Source organism: Taudactylus pleione, unplaced genomic scaffold (genome assembly GCF_031769625.1).
Source record: "Taudactylus pleione unplaced genomic scaffold, aTauple2 ptg000624l, whole genome shotgun sequence".
Classification (NCBI taxonomy): domain Eukaryota; kingdom Metazoa; phylum Chordata; class Amphibia; order Anura; family Myobatrachidae; genus Taudactylus; species Taudactylus pleione.
The window spans coordinates 1416241-1436226 of record NW_028285026.1 but is presented as its reverse complement, the minus strand read 5'-3'; the positions used below and the strand labels follow the sequence as shown (position 1 = coordinate 1436226).

General features: G+C 47.9%; 1 protein-coding gene across 2 annotated transcripts; it reads right to left on the bottom strand.

Annotated features, from left to right (window-relative positions):
- Positions 1 to 358: 358 nt before the first annotated feature.
- LOC148479318 (protein SSUH2 homolog) lies at positions 359 to 18489 on the bottom strand. Of its 2 annotated transcripts, none has more exons than XM_088454636.1 (11): positions 18351 to 18489; positions 17222 to 17282; positions 16694 to 16823; positions 15836 to 15896; positions 13828 to 13952; positions 13491 to 13553; positions 13330 to 13412; positions 11128 to 11220; positions 7393 to 7507; positions 2843 to 2953; positions 359 to 771 (listed from the first exon to the last, which is right to left on the bottom strand). In XM_088454636.1, the coding sequence occupies exons 1-11, from the start codon at positions 18358 to 18360 to the stop codon at positions 625 to 627; spliced, it is 999 nt and encodes a 332-aa protein (XP_088310762.1). In that variant the 5' UTR covers positions 18361 to 18489; the 3' UTR covers positions 359 to 624. The 2 variants fall into 2 exon arrangements, with proteins under 2 accessions (XP_088310762.1, XP_088310763.1); XM_088454637.1 differs by having other exon boundaries at positions 669 to 771; positions 2847 to 2953.
- Positions 18490 to 19986: the final 1497 nt, after the last annotated feature.

The following is a 19986-nucleotide window of genomic DNA, read 5'->3' as shown; positions in this document are numbered from 1 at the left end:
GTGGAACCCCCCACAGCCTGGAAGACAGTGGTACCCCCCACGGCCTGGAAGACAGTGGAACCCCCCACAGCCTGTGAGACAGTGGAACCCCCCACAGCCTGTGAGACAGTGGAACCCCCACAGCCTGGAAGACAGTAGAAACCCCCCCCCACAGCCTGGAAGACAGTGGAACCCCCCCACAGCCTGGAAAATAGTGGAACCCCCCACAGCCTGCGAGACAGTGGAATCCCCCCCCCCACAGCCTGGAAGACAGTGGAACACCCCCACAGCCTGCGAGACAGTGGAATCCCCACAGCCTGGAAGACAGTGGTACCCCCCACAGCCTGGAAGACAGTGGAACCCCCCACACACACACACACACACACACACAGCCTGGAAGACAGTGGAACCCCCCCACACACACACACACAGCCTGGAAGACAGTGGAACCCACCCACAGCCTGGAAGACAGTGGAACCCACCCACAGCCTGGAAGACAGTGGAACCCACTCATAGCCTGGAAGACAATGGAACCCCCACAGCCTGGAAGACAGTGGAACCCCACACTTAAAGCATTCTATTGGTGGCATGCTGAGGAATAGTTCCTAGGCAGAGACATGGAACCCCTGAGCCTGTATCAGCCTCTTACATGACTGAGCAGCCACAGCAGAGACTATGGGAATGCGGCTCAGTGTATACTCTGTGCTCCCGGCCATACACATAGGATGAAAGGCTCTGTCCTCTGTACTCGTACAGCACGTGTACAACTGGAATCACCTCCACCGTCTTACGCTGTGGGAGAAAAACGTAACAGAAGAGCATTAGAAGAGAAGAGAATAGATATTTAATTTACCAGACTGTAGCAAATGTTCTTTAGCACAAATCACCCTTTAACACCCTGACAGAATCTAGACACATCAGCCATGGTCAAGCTGCTGTTTCTGAAATCACTGCTCAATGCTGCTGCTCTCCAACTAAATAAAGGATCTAGCACCATCTTGTGGTAGTCTCTGGTAGTACAGAACTAAGTGTCAATCTATTTATACATCATATAAGATAGTTACCTAATTATAGGTATATACATACAGTGTTGCTTCTGGGAGTAAAACTACTGTAATATTTTGTTTTATTTATAAACATATATGTCAGTTCATTAAATTGGTACTTTAGCGTAAATTGCTGTACAGAAGTGGGTGGGTACATTCTGTGTCTGCAGACCCTCACCTATACAGTGCTTGCACATTACTGCCCTTGATCCACCTCCCCAAGATAAGGGTACGCCAGTGCAAAACATGTTCAACTCTAAACACGGACACATACACAAGGTGTCAATTATTCACCAAGACACTGGACAAATCTTGTCTCTGTGAGACGTGGGTATAGCCTCCTTGCAGCGTTATGTATAATGAACTTGATGGGTGTTCCCACTCCTGTTATAAGTTACTGAGTTTACTTTGCATCAATTTTGACATTTCCTGCAGCGTTCAGACGCTGCAGGAAATGTCAAAATTGATGCAAAGTAAATTAAACACTTGTCGGAAAGGGACTTATCACTTACGTTAGTTTTTGAACTAAACACTTCAAAGCATTTGCAACAGGTGTTAGGAGAACACATGAAGTGCTTAATAGTAACTATGACGAATTAAAAACATTTAAACTTATCAGTTTCACTTAACCAGATCTGGGCCCTTATGTAATAGCCTGCGAGGTGCAGAAACTGGCACGACTGACGATTTAAGGCCCAATTCAGAGATGGACGCCAATGCCGCTATAGCTGCAAATTTGTATGCAGCGTCTGCGTGAAAATATGCAAATGATGCAGCCAACGGGATTTGACTATCAAATTGCACTACTGACTGCATACAAAGACGCAGCACCTTTCGCAGATCAGTCAACTATTCGACTTCTCAGTAACTCTAGGGTTGCGTAGAATGGCTGCCAGAACTGAGACGCCATTTTCACTGCGTATAGGATCCCAGTCGCAGGCAGAGACGTGCCCCTAAAACTGTTGTGACACGCCCACGTTTGAGTCACCACCTCCTCGTTGCCGCACACAAATGGACCCTGCCTGTCAGACACTATGCTAATAAATCCCTTCTGCGAGCAACATCGGTAATGAAACTTGACGCATGCGCAGGGCTGTCCAGACACAGGCGCAGATTACCGATAATCATTCAACTGCGTAAACATCGCAACGCGTCCATCTCTGAATGGCCCCTTAGCCCATAGATTTAAAGCGGCAATAATTTCAGTCTATCTCTGAATGGGCCCTTAGCTCATAGATTTAAAGCGGCAATAATTTCAGTCCATCTCTGAATGGGCCCTTAGCCCATAGATTTAAAGCGGCAATAATTTCAGTCCATCTCTGAATGGGCCCTTAGCTCATAGATTTAAAGCGGCAATAATTTCAGAGGCAAAACCAACCAACTTTAAATTAACAAAACAACAGGCGAGCAGGAAACGTTTAATAGATAGATGTCATTTTAAATGGCCATACATGATACTGATGACACAAATATGAGTGCTGGGGCCAGTTTGAACAAATTTCTATGGTACTAAACATTACACCATTCATTCATATAATAATTCAGGTGAACCGGTGTCAGGGAGCATTAGAGGTGAGTGAACTTGGCTTTGTCTGCACATCAATTCATTTGAACGACTCAGACGGATCGTTCGGCCCTACAAAGAAATTCAATTTGCGTTTTGTTTCTTGTCTAAACAATGAAAGTTCTGATAACATTGATCCAATCAGCAAATTGCAGACACTTAACCAATTAGCTCTGTGCTAATCTGCAGCGCGGCACAGAGGCGGCTGGGAACGAGTTTATCAGGAGGTGCAGGAGAAAACGTTTGCTGTTACCTGCCTCAGGATGTGACACGAGGAGCCGCAAGTTTGGCTGTGATCTTGGAACACTGTCTGAAAGGCATCCGCTGTCCCCGGGGACTCTGCAAATGCGACTGGAGGGCGAACCTACAATAATGCACAACAAGATTATCAGACCTGGGTAGAAATGCAAAATAGCCACCTAGATTCATCTAATGCCCATCTGCCTGGGTGGTCGGGAATCCTCTTATAGGTTGGGGGGTAACTTCTGGTGCATGTCCTCATAGCCGAGACCTGGCACAAAGAGGTTAAGATGGCTTCCTACAGCATAACATCCTAATTAGGGATGTGCGCCGGACCATTTTTGCCGGATTTGGATTTGGATTTGGTTCTAATTCGTCGTCCGGCTTTGGATTTGGATTTGGATTTGCCAAACTGCGGTGACTGGCTTTGGATTTGGATTTGGATTTGGATTTGGATTTTTTTACAAAAATTTACAAAAAAAGCTAAAATCACATAAATTGGTCTTTTTTTTCTTCCTAGAGTATTATTAACCTCAATAACATTAATTTCCAGTCAATTTAGACCATATCACAGCTTATAATATTGTTTTCAACATTATTGGCCAAAGGTTGCAGTGAGCTGACTGGTTACTAAGCGACAAAGCAGCGGCACAACGACACAGACACCACAGTATAAAGCACATCTATGACACATTGCCACACAGCAGTGGCAGAAATGAAAAGTAGTGCACACACCCAGTGGGGTACGGCCAGCAGAGTCACAGTACTTGTTTACAAAGTGGGCTACGGCCCTAGGAGTCACAGTGCACAATCTTATTAGCATTACACCGCACATAGGGCCTGATTCACATTACACCATAAAGTAGTGTCTCTTATTTATGTTACGACACACAGTAGTGCCCCTTTTACACAATGCCCACAGTAGTGACCCTTTTATACAATGCCCACAGTAGCGGTGTCCCTTACACAATGTCCCCCAGCAGTGGTGCCCCCTATGCAGTCCCCTTAGTAGTAGGGTCCACTATGCAGTGCCCCCAGTAGAATGCCCCCCAGTAGTATGCCCCCCATTAGCAGGCCCCCCCCAGTAGTATGCCCCCCATTAGCAGCCCCCCCCAGTAGTATGCCCCCCATTAGCATGCCACCCAGTAGTATGCCCCCCCAGTAGTATGGCTGCCCCAGTAGCAGGCCCCCCCAGTAGTAGGCTGCTCCAGTAGTAGCCCCCCCTGTAGTATGGGCCCCCCCCTGTAGTATGGCCCCCCCTGTAGTAGGCCCCCCCAGTAGTATGGCCCCCCCCAGTAGCAGGCCCCTCAGTAGTATGGCCCCCCAGTAGCAGACCCCCCCCAGTAGTATAGCCCCCCCAGTAGCAGGCCCCTCTGTAGTATGGCCCCCCCAGTAGTATAGCCCTGCCCAGTAGCAGACCCCCCCAGTAGTGCAGACCCCCCCAGTAGTATAGCCCCCCCCAGTAGCAGGCCCCTCTGTAGTATGGCCCCCCAATAGTGCAGATCCCCCCCAGTAGTATGGCCCCCCCAGTAGCAGACCCCCCCCCAGTAGTATAGCCCCCCCCAGTAGCAGGCCCCTCTGTAGTATGGCCCCCCCAGTAGTATTGCCTCCCCCAGTAGCAGACCCCCCCCCAGTAGTGCAGACCCCCCCCCAGTAGTATAGCCCCCCCAGTAGCAGGCCCCTCTGTAGTATGGCCCCCCCAGTAGTATAGCCCCCCCCCAGTAGCAGACCCCCCCAGTAGTGCAGACCCCCCCCCAGTAGCGCCCCCGGACCTTTGACAAGTAAAAAAATAAAAAAAATAAAACTTACCTGTATCCCCGCTCCCGCGCCGTCCGCTCTGTCACACGCTGAGGAGGGAGCCGGAAGACGGAGCTCATGTGTGAGCTCCAGCCGGCTCCCTCCGTGCAGCAGCCAATGAGAGTCTGTGTGACTCTCATTGGCTGCTGTAACAAACACACAGCTGCCGCTGGCGGCTGTGTGTCTGTGTCTGTGTAGGGCAGAGCGCTATCACTGCGCTCTGCCCTACACGCGAGGAGACCTGATGTCGGATTCTCTAGTGAGAATCCGACATCAGGCGGCCGCCGTTCGGCCCCGAACGGGGATCCGAGTCAAGCGGTGAACACCCGAACAGGGTTCGGGTGGACTCGGATCCCCAATGTTCGGAGCGGTTCGGATTCCACAGAATCCGAACCGCTCATCTCTAATCCTAATAGCCCTAATTGTGCTAAATTTGTCCCTAAATGGATGAAAGATGCTTTATTGTCAGCATATAAAACAAACAAAAGAATTGCCAACAAAAGTGATGGGGGTTATCAGAAAACAAGAGCTGCCATGCCGGCCTGGGGGCATTGTTGTGTGAATCGTGGCAGAGATGAATTGAATTATGGGCATGCAAGGGTTTTGTGTTTTATTTGGGGTGGGGATTATTTGTTTGTTAAATATCCCCTAGTTACTATATAGCACCTAAGCGTCTGACTAGTACATCTGTGTTTAGGAATGGCCATCGGAAACCAATAGTTGGCAGTTTCCGACCCGATAGAGATGGTTTTTCCATCCGATGCTGAGATTGCCATGGTTGACCTCTGTCAGAGACATTTCTGACCGACGTTCTACATTGCAGGGGCAGCCACAACCTGTGGCACTCCAGCTGTTGTGGAACTACATCTCCCAGCATTCCCTGCCACAATTTGGCCATTAGGGCATGCTAAAGCATGCGTGGCAGGACATGCTGGAATGTGTAGTTCCCCAGCAGCTGGAGTGCCTTACGCTTCCTACCTCTGTTTTATTGGATGAGTGTCGCAGTTATCCAATCAGAGTCTACCTCTTATTTAAACCATGGTGTCCGCTCTAAAAGCTTTCAGATCGTTCTCCTGTGACTGCACCAATAAGAAGTAAATTACAGGAGACCGTGACATTAAAATAATAACGAAATTCCCCCACCGCTCCATTAATCTAAGGAAGGGAGGGGAGGGGCACAAATCCAATTTACAACGTGAAAGCTCTCGGCATTTCGCAGTGACAGATTTACTTTTAGATTGTTCGGATCAATACTCTGTTTCATTTGCGCAATGATGGGTAGTGCGTGGGATTATAGAATTATTGACAATACCCTTCAAGAAATCCCTATTTACGATTGAATATCCCACATTACAATACAGTTTACAGCTCCAGCTGAAATGTTATAAAGCAGAAAATTCAGGCTCCGAAGTTAGAGGGAATGCGGATGATTTCAAATAGTGTCTGTTATTGTAAATGGTTTATCTCCTCCGTGTAGATAAAGGGCATAGGGGTCTATGTACTAAGCCTGGGAGAGAGATAAAGTACCAACCAAACAGCTCCTGTCAATTTACAGGCCGTGGTTTGAAAAATGTGTTAGGAGCTGATTGGTTGGTACTTTATTTCTCTCCAAGGCTTGGCGCATGGACTCCATAGAAATAATGGAAGCCTGTTAAATAGCAAGTTATATACAAATGAATCTCGAGAGTTGGTCATTCCTATCTGTCTATCGACATTAGCTGGGACCAGAGGGCTGAAATCACAGAAAACAAATAATAATGTGATATGGTTTGTGGACCCTGGCCCTGATGCAGATTCGATCACGAGCACATTGCGCTCGCAAGCAGGTCGATGGTGGGCCAATGCGCATGTGCAATGCGCATGTGCAAGACCCGTAGCGAGTGACAGATCACTCGCCCCGGGGGTCGCAACAAAGCGGGGTGGCTGTCGATGTTGATCAACAGCTCGCCCCTTTTTGTAGGCGGGGAGGGGGGGTGGCTGCACAAATGGAGACGTTTCCGAAGGAACGCCTGCCGTTTGTGGGCGGCCCTACTGACATCACTCGTGATGTCAGTAGTGGACTTCCTGCTCTATTAAAGCAGGAAGTCCACTTGGCATTGCGATAGCTGAGACCCTACCACAAGCATCTCCTCGCAATGCCGATGGTCACGATAATCGCGACCATCACCAGGCCGCTGACACAAGCTGTGGGTGGTCACCCATAGCTTTGCGAGCGGCCTGGAGGCCGGAATTTTAAAAAAAAGGGACGCCCTGATTCAGAGCAAGCGCACGCAAATAGCGTGCGCCTCTCAATCAGGCCCCCTGTTCTGATCTCTCTGTCTGGACCTGAAGTTTTCCTGCCCGCCATAAGAACATTGGTGGCTAAGGTATACCTAAATGTGCACACTTGGTCACCGGACCGCATGCATGCAAGCGTTAGTTACCTTCGGATACCTCTTTAGTAAAACCTTTGCATTACTGTAGTTAACGCCACCTATAGATCAATTATTGGGGGACAAGCTCTGAAAAGCTACGATTTTCAGAGCTTGGTAAATTTGGCGATTTCGTAGTCCCCATCCAAACCTATGGGTGTTGCATTCGCGATTTAAAATAAAGATGCTCCAGCAGATACTGTAGGTCCAATGTCTACTTCGCTACCCTCTTAATACATTACTGGGATATGTGCGTAACATGGAAATCCTTTAAAATCTGCAGCTTTCAGGGGGATTTCAGCAATAGGCCTTTAATAAATATGCCCCAAAACGAGGTTTGAGCGAGACCACTTACCGCCGCCTCGTCGTCCTTTATAATCACCTCCCCCGTGACCTTTTTCAGGAGTTTTGTTGGGAAACTGGGCTCCGGGGCTGGTGGTTTAGAGAGGAACTCAGACTGCAGCGTCTTCCTGTAACAAAAATATAATGAGACCCTCAGAACCCCAAAATCCCACCAATGCCATTCACTCCTCTGGCAGATCTCCTCTCTTGGAAGTTTCTACACATTATTAAATAGATCTTGGGTAACAGTCATAACAGATTAATGTGGACCAGTCATTCCCCAAATATCTATACTTGTCTTGTTGAAAGCTGACTTAAATGTAGCTACCATAGGATTAATGCATACAGTAGCTGTCTATTCTCCTGGCACGCCCAAGTAGCAGGGAGACCTCCCCGATTCCCTAGAGCACAGGCAATTCTCCCATAGAGATTGCAGCTCACAACGCAGGACATAGACATAGGAGATAAGGATGTGGCATTTTTTCCTTCCATGAAATGGGCTGTTATTTGGGATCCACGATACACGTCAACGCCTTAGGGCCCGATTGCCAATGTTTATGCATATGAGAGATTACCGGTAGGGTTAATCAAAAGTTCGAGCTGCGCCTATGTATGTAGTCTCTTGGATGGAGGCTGTGACCTTTGCATATATCCGCACAGCCGCTGCGTGCAAATTTCCAGCTGCGCCAGAATTAGCGTATATCTCTAAATCACGCCCTCAGCGTCAATGTCCTGTACAGTAATTTTCTCTGTATGCATAATAAATTTGGGATCTGGGCCTGATTCAGAGCCGGACGCAATTAGCGCTCGCTCGTCCAGAAAATAGGGGTGGCTATTCAAATCAACCGTTCGCTCTTTGCGGTCTGTTCACGCCTCTAGGTCTGAACGAGCGAACCAAACTTGCGGTCGTTTTTTGAAAAAATACGCCCCCTGGCCGCTCGCATCCTACGTCATGTCCGCTATTTATTAGATTAATCGAGTACATCGACCAGCGTATGAACTGCTCGCTATTCTTGTGGTTGGTTTTTGCTACCACAATCTTGCGAGCAGTTCTGGCTATAAAATAACCCAGTAACGTGGTCAATGACGCTGCTATATTAATTATGCACACCCATAAAACGCCCGTTTTGACCTTTAAGCACGCCTGCGTTCGGATCTCCACTCCCCGTTTTCAAGCACCTTCCCCTGTTACCGCCCACATACGCCTCCTCCTGTCACTCAAATTATCAGGCATTCGATATTTTGCGAGCACATGAATTTCGACCGCACTGACTGGTTCGCGCATGCGTATTACGATCCGTACGCATGCGCAGTTGGGCAAACATCGCTCGGAGCGAACGAGCGGCTCTGAATCAGGCCCTCTGTCCCATGAATGACTTTCCCAGACATGTGGGGGCTGAGACCCCAGAGAGGACCACATACATGTATACAATAATATAATATACACCGGGCCGTTACTAATCCCTGATACACACACTGTGACTGCCACATAAACACAGATGGTTATTATATATAAAGTAACACCTCGTCACAGGGTTTCCTAATATTGCCGTCAGACATCTGCTGCTCAGACTGAAGGAGAAAATGTTTATAACATGGAGGAAACATTGTGATGGCACGGGGACATTCCTGAGAACTGGCGCACAAGCAAAAGCCGCTGTAACCTCAGCGATTAACCGGATTCATATGACCATTCCCTAGTACAGATGGGCAATGAGAATAAACATGGACTCGTCACCTCTCAGCTGTATAACAATGTATTGAAGCGTTATATAATACAAGTCTGTATTCAGGTTTTAGAGTCGTGTCTGTATTCTGCAGTATTGAAGTCTCCGGGGCCTGATTCAGCATGAAGCGCTATTGCGATAGCGTACGCAGACCGACGATTGTTGCGAACTGCGCATGCACCGCAGTGCGCGTGCGTGAGTTAGCATTGCGATCGCTCTGTGATCACTTACGCAGATACAAAAGCCATCGCAGGGTGAGTGAGGTCAGGTTAGCGTTTGGGGGTGGTCGGAGAAATGCAGGCGTGCCGGTCCATTTGAACGCCATTACATGGGCGTGCATAAATTAGCCACTGCGACGGCATATGCAGATTGTGTACTCACTGCGTGCGACGAGGTGAGCAATTTCTGAGTAAGCACAGACCTGCTGTAATTGTGCGCGAGGGGCCGATGTTACTCGATGTTCCCGATGTATACGCAGGTCTGCGAGGAATTACGGATGTGAGATAGCGGTAAAGGGAGGCAGTGGGCGTCTCTATGCTGGCTGTGCGGCGACATTGCGATAGCATTCATTAGCATATTTTCGCAACAGATCTGAGTGTGTAATCTCAGGCGCGATCGCAATAGCGATCCATAATGAATCAGCCCCCTGTTCCCTCTATGTGCTGAGAGCTGACACCACATTGACTGATAGTAGTAAAATAATAAAGCATTTTTTAACGCAATACTGTTCAATCCCTTTTTCCCATTATAAAAATAAAGTTTTGGTAATAAATACGATGTTACTTATACCATAAACTTCTAGGAACAACGCGCACAAGATGGAGGCGCTCACTGTGACCTAAGCTGATTACTGTCGCATAATTTGTCTCCTACCTGGGAAGAGCTGTAACTAAGCCGCTGTGCTAAACAATTTGTGGGTTTTAATGTTTAAAAAAATAATTGTAAACAATAACAAATAGCGCTAATGAGCGCTGCTACCTGCCTGGCCGACCCCTCTGATGTCATCATCCAATTTTTCTTCTCTAAGTCATGACCTGTGCGCTATAACACAGGATGAAACAGAGACACAAGCTGCAGGGCACCGGCCAGGAGCATCTAATAGATGGATGCTGCAGGGCACCGGCCAGGAGCATCTAATAGATGGGTGCTGCAGGGCACCGGCCAGGAGCATCTAATAGATGGGTGCTGCAGGGCGCCGGCCAGGAGCGTCTAATAGATGGATGCTGCAGGGCACCGGCCAGGAGCATCTAATAGATGGGTGCTGCAGGGCACCGGCCAGGAGCGTCTAATAGATGGATGCTGCAGGGCACCGGCCAGGAGCATCTAATAGATGGGTGCTGCAGGGCGCCTGCCAGGAGCGTCTAATAGATGGGTGCTGCAGGGCGCCTGCCAGGAGCGTCTAATAGATGGGTGCTGCAGGGCGCCTGCCAGGAGCGTCTAATAGATGGGTGCTGCAGGGCGCCTGCCAGGAGTGTCTAATAGATGGGTGCTGCAGGGCACCGGCCAGGAGCATCTAATAGATGGGTGCTGCAGGGCGCCTGCCAGGAGCGTCTAATAGATGGGTGCTGTTTCAGCCAACCTGCTGGCCAGAAACAATGGCCATGGGCAGAAATGGTGCCGCCCTTAGTGCCCTGCACTGTGGCACCGGTCGCACGCCCCTAGTTACGGCCCTGACGAAACATAGCCCACAGAAGAATATTGATCTATCCCCCGCTGACCACAGACCCGTAACATGTACCTGCTGACCATAGATCTGCTAGTTTAGGGCCACAGGGGCCTGGAGCTGGATATGATCAAGGACCTATTGTGCGGAGCGGAGGAGGTGCGGCCAGTCCCATGTGGGTATGGACTTTGCAGAGTGGGTGTGTACACCCATAACACAATCAGCCCTAATGTCTCACAGGGCAGGGTGGGAGTGTCTGGTCTACGTAACAGACTGCAGGAAGAGGACTAATCCTGACTAATGAATATTTTGCACACACATCACCTCCGCTGTATCTATGTTAATGAGCAGAGCTCACCAGGTGACGTTCAGCTGCTGGTAATGGAGAAGTTTGCCCTCGCCTTTGCACAAAACGCAGACACGCCTGCCCCGGCCAGAACATTTGCTGCACCTAAAAGGGAGAAGAATAAGAAAAAAAAAAGTGCTTTTAAATAATCTACATTTTTATTTCCTGTTTTATATTATCACATCACACACAGAATGTATCGGGGCACATTTCCTAATCAAATGTACAGCACAGTTTTTGGTGCAAGGAACATCAGTGCTCTTACCCACTAACACCTGCTTTACCCGCCTATACATTATAGATTTACTAGGAACAGTGGGCCTGATTCCTAGTAAAGAGCGCTCGCTCTTTGCGGTCTGTTGACGCCTCTATGTCTGAGCAAGCGTCCGAAACATGCGCTCGCTATTTTGTTTAGATGCCCCCTGGCCGCTCGCATCATACGTCATCTCCGCTATTTATTAGATTAATCGAGTACATCGAAAGGCGTCTGAACTGCTCGCAGTGCTTGTGGTAGGTTTTACTTCCCGCAATCACTGCGAGCAGTTCAGGCTAAAAGACAACCAAGTGACGTGGTCGATGACGCTGCTTTGTTAATTATGCACACCCATTAAACACCCGTTTTGACCATTTGGCACGCCTGCGTTCGGATCTCCACTCCCCATTTTCAAACACCTTCCCCTGTTACCACCCACAAACGCCTCATTCTGTCACTCAAATTAGCAGGCCCTCGCTGTTTTACGAGCGCACGATTTCCGACCGCAATGACTGGTTGGCGCATGTGCATTACGACCCATAGGCATGCACAGATATGCAGATGTGCGCTTACGAGCGGCTCTGAATCAGGCCCAGTGGCCCTGATTCAGAGCCGGACGCTCTGACAGACCACCCACAGCTATAGCGAGCGGCCAAAAAGATGGTCGCGATGGTCAAGACTATCGCGACCATCGGGCTTGCGACGAGACCCTTGTGGTAGGGTCTCATTGCCGCAAGCCCTGGAGTGCTTTCGGCTCTATCAGAGCCAAAAGCACTCCCACTGGCATCACTTGTGATGTCAGTGGGGCCGGCCCCAGACGGTAGGCGTTCCCATGGGAACGCCTCCGTCTGGGCAGCCACGCCCCAGGCACGCCCACCAAATGGGGCGTGCTGTCACTCACCATCGACAGCACGCCCCCTTTGTAGCGAGACACAGAGCGACGGCTTGGCCTCGCTATCTGGGTCTCGCGCATGCGCACGACGGAGCCGGCTCCCTCGTGTGCATGCGCACTGGGCCAACATCGACCCGCTTGCGAGCGCTCAGCGCTCGCGAGCGGGTCTGAATCAGGCCCAATCATCGCTGGCTCACGAGTATGCAAAAGTGCATGAAAACTTGTGCATTAACGTGTACATTCGTGGCGCAGAATTGCAGGTGCGTGTACTAAGCCTTGTAGAGAGATAAAGTACCAACCAATCAGCTTCTAACTCACTTTACAGGCTGTGTTTGAATAATGACAGTTAGGGACAGAATGATTGGTACTTTATCTACGTCCACGTTATCTCTCTCTCCAAGGCTTAGTACATGGACCCCAAAGTTACTAAAACCCCTTTCACACTGCCAGCAATGACTCTGATTATTTCACGTGAACGCGCAGTAACCCGGGATATTGCTTAGCGTGAAAGGGTCTAGTTGAAATAATCCAGGTCGAGCGACCTGGCATCTAAACCCAGCACGCGGGGCAGTGTGAACGGGTAACTCGGGTCGATGTGAACCGGGACCCATTCACAGCATAGGAAGATCCGGCGCTTGGAGATTATCTTATCTCCCAGCACCGGCTCGGCACATGATGGTGACGTCATCGATTCAGCAATGAACCGGGTCAGGCCGCCAGTCTGAAAGGGATCTCAGATGGGTCGCACCCAGGATGGACCAGTGTACAAAATCCTGGGTGCGACCCGATATTGCGATGTGAAAGGGGCAGAAGTGACAGCTAGATTACAGTTACTGACAGTTGGTCTGAGCTCTGACCCCGCCCACCAGCATCAGTGATGTCATCACCTGAGATCTCCGACACCGGCTGGGCATGTCTGACTTGGGAGAGACTTTGCCGAATTATTCTACAGGTAAATACACAGAAGTTCTGGTGCACTACGCATATGGGACAACACAGGGGCACAGGTGATGCTAGAGAATAAAAAAGTGAAGAGGAGACGCTCAGTATATATACCAGGGTCACCCACCTTCTCCGGCCACTCCCGGAACACGCATGGCACCTCTTGTTTCTGGGTTTCTGGCGGCTGATGCTGGAGCAGCGACATCTGAACTGTGGTCACACAACAGAGAGATGCAGAAGACAGCCAAGAGACAGAGACTGGAGGGAGGGGGGCACTTACATACTTACCTGGCCTGAGCCCCCACATCCAGTACACTTACATCGCTTCCGGCCCTGACACTTGTGACACATCTGCAGAAATATAGATCAAGGTCGCGACATATCACTCCTTGTGGCCTCTCAGCATAGCGTGGTAGACACCCATAAAAGTTAGATATATTTTTTATTATAATTACATTTATACGAGCAGTATCCAAAGATTTAAAAGGCAGGAAAGTATAGAGGTATGTTGCCATGAAGAGCTTACGATCTATTTTCACTTGATGGAGTCATTCAAAAGAAAAGAATACTGATCTACCCCCCGCTGACCACAGACTCCTATGTAGAACGCAGATTTCCCGCTCACCTTTAGCGCTGCGGAATGAGGAAGAGGAAGTCTCTTTGAACCTTCATGAAACATTTTGGGAGTTTGGACATCAACGTCCCAAAGCTGCGGAGGGTCTCCTCTGCCGGGCCCGTCGATTCTCTGGCCTACAGATACCGATATTTAGATTTAGAGCGACTCTATCGCTATCAACTTTCTGCATTCTCCCATCTGCTCTGCTGTCAATGTTTTATTATACTGTGGCCCGTATTCAATTTGAAGCGAAAAGCCGTTTTCGCGTGTTTTGGGCGAAAACTTTTCGCCAATGATATCATTTTCGCCTGTTTTAATTTTAGTCCATATTCAATTTGAAAGACTTTCCGCCTAGGCGGAGAGTCAATGCAATGTAGTAGGCGGTAAAGTTTCACCTATGAATAGCAGGCGGAAAAAAGTAAAGAATTGGGGTTTTGGGGTGCAGCGTTGCGGGAACCCCCATGCAGCCTTCAGACAGTACCCCAAAGGAAACCTGTGTCAAAAAAAATTGAAAAAACACTTAATGACACCCCAAAAAATCACTTTGAATTTGGGGGCGAAAAAAAATAAATGTTGGGGGACAAAGATAAACACTAGCGAACTTGACTCTGGGGGGGTCCCCAAGTATGCGCCAGGTGTTTTTTTTTATTGCAGGTGCTTGCGGAAGGTGGATTTTTCACGATATTTCCAACTTCACTTTAGCAACTTTAAAATATGCTGACCCCCATTTTCAAGTACCCCAAATTTGCTGGGATAAGTTATTTTCTGCAAATAAAACTCCTGAATCCTATTCTGCACCACTTATACAAAAACGCTATTTAGCAGCTATTGAGCCTATTTAAAAACACCAAATACCTTCAGCAAGCCAAATCGGGGGGTACCATAGCTAACCCCCATGTCAGAGCATCTTTTGGGGGGTCTCAGGCTGATTTCCCCAAATCTGACAGGACTTTCCGCTTGTTTAAGTTTTGCCGGGTGCTGTTTTCGCGGACAGTGTTTTTGGAGAAAGTGTTTTCTCCAAAAACGCGCCATGTAGGCGGAAAGTCCGGCAGGCGAAAAGCCTGGGACTTTTCGCCTCAAATTGAATACGGGCCTGTATACGAATTGTTTACAGTCTTATCAAGTCCCCCCCTAATGTGTACATTTTACCAAATACTCCCCATGTCCATTTACAACAAAGAAGCCCTCATATGTTGGGGACAGGTTTAAGAATAAACAGTTATTTTAAATGAATATGAACTTTCTGGAGAGAGATCCCATTGTCTGTATACACCTTGGTCAGATAAATCGTAATGTTATAACACTTTCAGGGAGATGTATCAAGCCATGGAGAGAGATAAGGTGGAGAAGTTATCCAAAGCACCCAATCAGCTTCTCTGTAACACAAGGGGGCAGAAGGCGCTCTGTTAAAAGGCCACAGATCTGTCACAGATTACAGTAGATCGTTACTATGTTATAAGTGGGATACGCATGGGCTGACTCTGTCCTGTCACCCGACATGATCAGTGACTAATCTGGTCACACATTTAGAAGGGCGAGTAGCACATAATCGCTCCCGCCCCTCCCCTGGTGCAAACGATCCGCATGAAGACCGACGTAATTATGCGTACGCACAACTCTGCACAGCCCGTAACCCTCACCTAACTCTGCCTACGTGCAAACATCCCATTACGCCCCTTCGGCCAAAAGCCTTAAATGTGTATGACTCTGCATTGCTCTTAGTTACGTACGCTCGGCACCAAAGCTGGCGCAATGCAAAAACAAGCGAGATGTAGCCGCAAAACCGACTTTCATTTAATCCTGCATCTGGCATTCAGACAATTTGGCCACGCAGTCAGAGCGCTGCCGGCATGAATAAGCCTCTTTAGTGCTATCACTTTGTGTCTGCATGCACAGACCAATGGGGGTCACCTTCCCAGCTATATTTAACAACATATCAGCACTCAGAAGACGGCCTGACCAGCGGTGATCAGATTACTATTGGGCATTGCGGTCGCCGTATGTGCCCGGTACTCACCTGTGTACGGTTTGATTGTGTTTTCAGGGTGTCGGGTTTCAGTGAAACTCTCCAGCCGGTACTGCGAATAAAGACAGAACAAACACACACAGGTTTGTATTGTCCTGTGATTGAGATGTAACAGCCGAAAACATTGAGAGGGAGTCAGTTAAAATGTTACACCACCTGAAACTCTACGCACTGATTCGGCCTGGGGAGGGGAGGATCTCTGCATGGATCCAGGCTCACCCTCACGCTGCCATTGCTTGTCTACCAGAATGATGAGGATTGGGCGATGAGAGCATTGCTGTAAGATTCTGGACTTGAGTATCAGTAAGATATATACAAGTGCACCACCAATTGTTCAACCCATCAAATGGTTTACAAATGATGTTACGTGCCATCATTGTAATGATGGAAAAGGTGGAACCTTCCGATAGTCATCCCTAATGGTGGGCAATATCCGCCCATGGCCTTCCTCTGGTAGCCGCAAATTCACGCATCGGTGGCCAAGCCCCTTTGACCTTTCTAAATCATGATGTGTTTATGTAGTATGGGGAGTAGAGCAAATGACTTCGGATGGGAGAACAGAGTTTCAGTAAATCCTTCAGAAAAGTAAATAATTGACCAGGAGAGAGAAAGTCTTCTGATGTGCCACCATGTAAAGGGACACTACTGCAAATTGCATCTGTGTATCTGATGCAGTTGCAACAACAACATTTTAAACTTGTGTATTGAAATATTGTGAAGAATCTGCATATATTAGTCCTTACATATTTGTAAACGCTATGCTCATATTTACATGATGCAAGATATAGGAAAGCCTCCATTCAGTACCAAAGCCCCAGGCACTTGTAGGAATCCTGAAATGTCACTTACCCTATACAGGGGCATCTGCGTCATCTCCTTGATAACCAGCTCCTCTCCGGCGGATCTGTCCCAGCAGCACATAGAGGACGTATGTCTCTGTAGCGCCTCCCTGGCCATGTTCTCGCTGATCACCGCATCTCTTGACACAGACAGAAGTGAAGAATTAATATTCCTTATAAATTATCCCTTTGCAGGGTCTCTCATGTGACATCAGTGCCAGCGGCGTAGCCAGGACAAGTTCTGAGCCAGGCCTAACCCCCCAATCTGCCCAAATCCCCATCTCTACTCCCTTTCCTCCAATTCACCCTCACCCCTACAACCCACTGTCCAATGACAAATATTTAATACCGGGCACTTAGGAACGGTTGGTACATCCAGATAGGGATCATCAGCAACTGATGTTTTTAAGCCTAAAGGGAATCTTTTTATGAATTTTTTCAAACCACTTTCTTGGTTTTTTTGCATTGTGTTGTCTTTACATTAAGCCCAGTTCCTTGAACGGTGTAGTGGATATAGAGAATTAACTATGGTTCTCACCTGTAAGACTGGGGTCCACCGTCAGCCGTTCCACCTTGCGTTGGATTGTTGCTGCTCCTTCCTGTTCAGCGGACAAAACAGAGAACATACAGTACGTTTGCCATAAGTCACCATCAACTCAGAAGGTTTGGCAGATATAAGCCTCTGTAATCCAGACCACTGGATAAAGTCTATTTTGTTAATGGGATCCAGCCCATTAGGATTATAGAACATGTGAGAAATCCTCGAATAAACCGACAATAACAGCAGCTGTGACAATGTAACGAATATAACCGTATGACATGAAGAAAAGACCGATGCAAATAATATACAGTATGAAGACATTCAGGATGGTAATAAAGTTTCCTATATCCTTTACAAAACAATACCAATTTATTTTTTTTTAATTGTAGAGGTTTCTTTTCAGTTTCCTCACAAGCAGAGAACAAATCAGAAACTAACACGACTGCATTCAAATAAAACAAAAATACAGTTACTGTAGCAAGTTAATGTGAATACTGTAACTTGTACAGTGCTATACTGTAGCTCATATTTGTTTCAAATAAAAAAAACTGGCAACACATGCTGAGACTTCTAGTTCCACAACAGTAGGAGGAAATCCAGTTATCCAAGCCTGGTCTAATGACGAACTTTCTATAGTATTGTACAGCAGCAGTAACGCAAATCTTAATGGGTTTTTCCAATAGAAGTGTTAATGCAGGCTCTGCTCCTGACGAATTGGGATATACACTATACCCGGTGTGGGGGTGACCAGCCCCACACCGGGTGTTTGTCAATTACTTGACAAACACCAGCATAAAGTGAGTTTTACTCACAAATTGGGCCAGATGTACTAAGCTCTGAAAAAGTGATAAACTGGAGAGTGATAAACCAGCAGCCACTCAGCTCCCAACTGTCATTTTTCAATCACAGCCTGTAACATGACAGTTAGGATCTGAGTGGCTGCTGGTTTATCACTCTCCAGTTTATCACTTTTCAGAGCTTAGTACATCTCCCCATAGTGAGCAGCTATTGGTCTATTGCAGGGCCTATTTCCTCCAGAACCCTTATCTCAGCACCTACAGAATATAACAGAGGCACATACAGTACGCAGAATGCCTATTGCACATACGTCAGGAGACAAATCTACCTGGCTCCATCCCTGTGGTCCCAATGTCACTTCCAGAAGATCAGAGATGGACAAACTGTTCCTGGGGCAGCTGCATGTCTGGAAGAAGTTCCACAAGCAGAGTAAACACTCACAGACATTGTACAGGGGCAGATGGACTGACAGCCCTACAGGTAGCTGGCTGTGTATGGATGGAGAGGGCAGTACAGTCACTGGTTACTCTGTAACAATGCTCAGGGGAAATAACAGCGCTATAAACATGGGCTGTTACTTCTAGATGATGGATGAGATTAAAGAGGATCCCTTGGGACAGACAGACAATGGGCTGCTGACTCAGCGGACGTTACTCTACAGTATGGCCAGGGGATGATAAGGAGCCCTTAGAGTCGCCCTTTTAAAGAGCAACACGGCTCAATGGAGATGGATTGTTTTCATGCACTTCATGGAGTATAAATAGACCGTCTTACTACTAGTCCATTGTTAGGCAAAGGTGCTTTCACTGACTATAAACAGAAGGCGACGTCAGAGGACAGACATCGGGGGGGGAGCAGATAAACTAACGTTTACAGCTAACATTTAATAAAATTTATATATGTATATCCTGATTGGGATGAAACCAACACGAGGTGGTCCAGGTTGATCCTGCCCAGGATTTAAGTGGGTTAGGGTCACGGTCAGACCTCCCACTGCTGTATACTGGGCAGAACTTTGCCCCCGGGGAGTCTGTTTTGGGCCGTCCACTGGATGGATTTGGACAACATCACATAGTAAAACTTAATAACTTGAATATTTAAACCCGGGCAATGCTGGGTACTTCAGGTTGGAATGAAAATATATATATGCAGTATAGAAGGTGTAATGGTTAGCATTAGCGCCTCACAGCACTGAGGTTGTGGGTTCAATTCTCACTACGGCCTTAACTGTGTGGAGTTTGTATATTCTTCCTTTGCTTACGTGCATTTCCTCCGGGTGCTCCAGTTTCATCCCACACAAAATATACTGGTAGGTTAATTGGCCCCAACAACACTTAACGGTGTGTGAGCATGTAGTAGGGCAGGAATGGCCAACCTGTGGCTCTCCAGCTGTTGTAAAACTACAAGTCCCAGCATGCACTGCTTCAGTTTTGCTATTAGGGAATGCTAAAATTGTGGCAGGGCATGCTGGGATGTGTAGTTTCACAACAGCTGGAGAGCCACAGGTTGGCCAGGCCTGTAGTAGGGAATATAGATTGTAAGCTCCACTGGGGCAGGGACTAATGTGAATGGGCAAATATTGTCTGTAAAGCGCTGCGGAATATGTGTGCGCTATATAAATAACTGGTAATAAATAAAATACATTGGGATTATATATATATATATATATATATATATTAGGGGTGAGCGGGTTCGGATTTCTGAAATCCGAACCCCCCCGAGCCCCCCCGATCCGAGTCCGATCCGAGTCAGGCTCGACTTTTCCCGCCTGACTCGGATCTGACATCGAGGCAAAACGTCATCATCCCGCCTTCCGAGTCTCGCGGGTTTTGGATCCTATATAAGGTACCCGCGTCGGCGCCATTTTCTCACTCGGCTGTGGACAGTGAAGAGGGAGGGTGGGAGTTAGTGCTGTGTAGTGTAGTGTAGTGTAGTGCTGCTGTTGTCCACTACTTCAAAGTCCA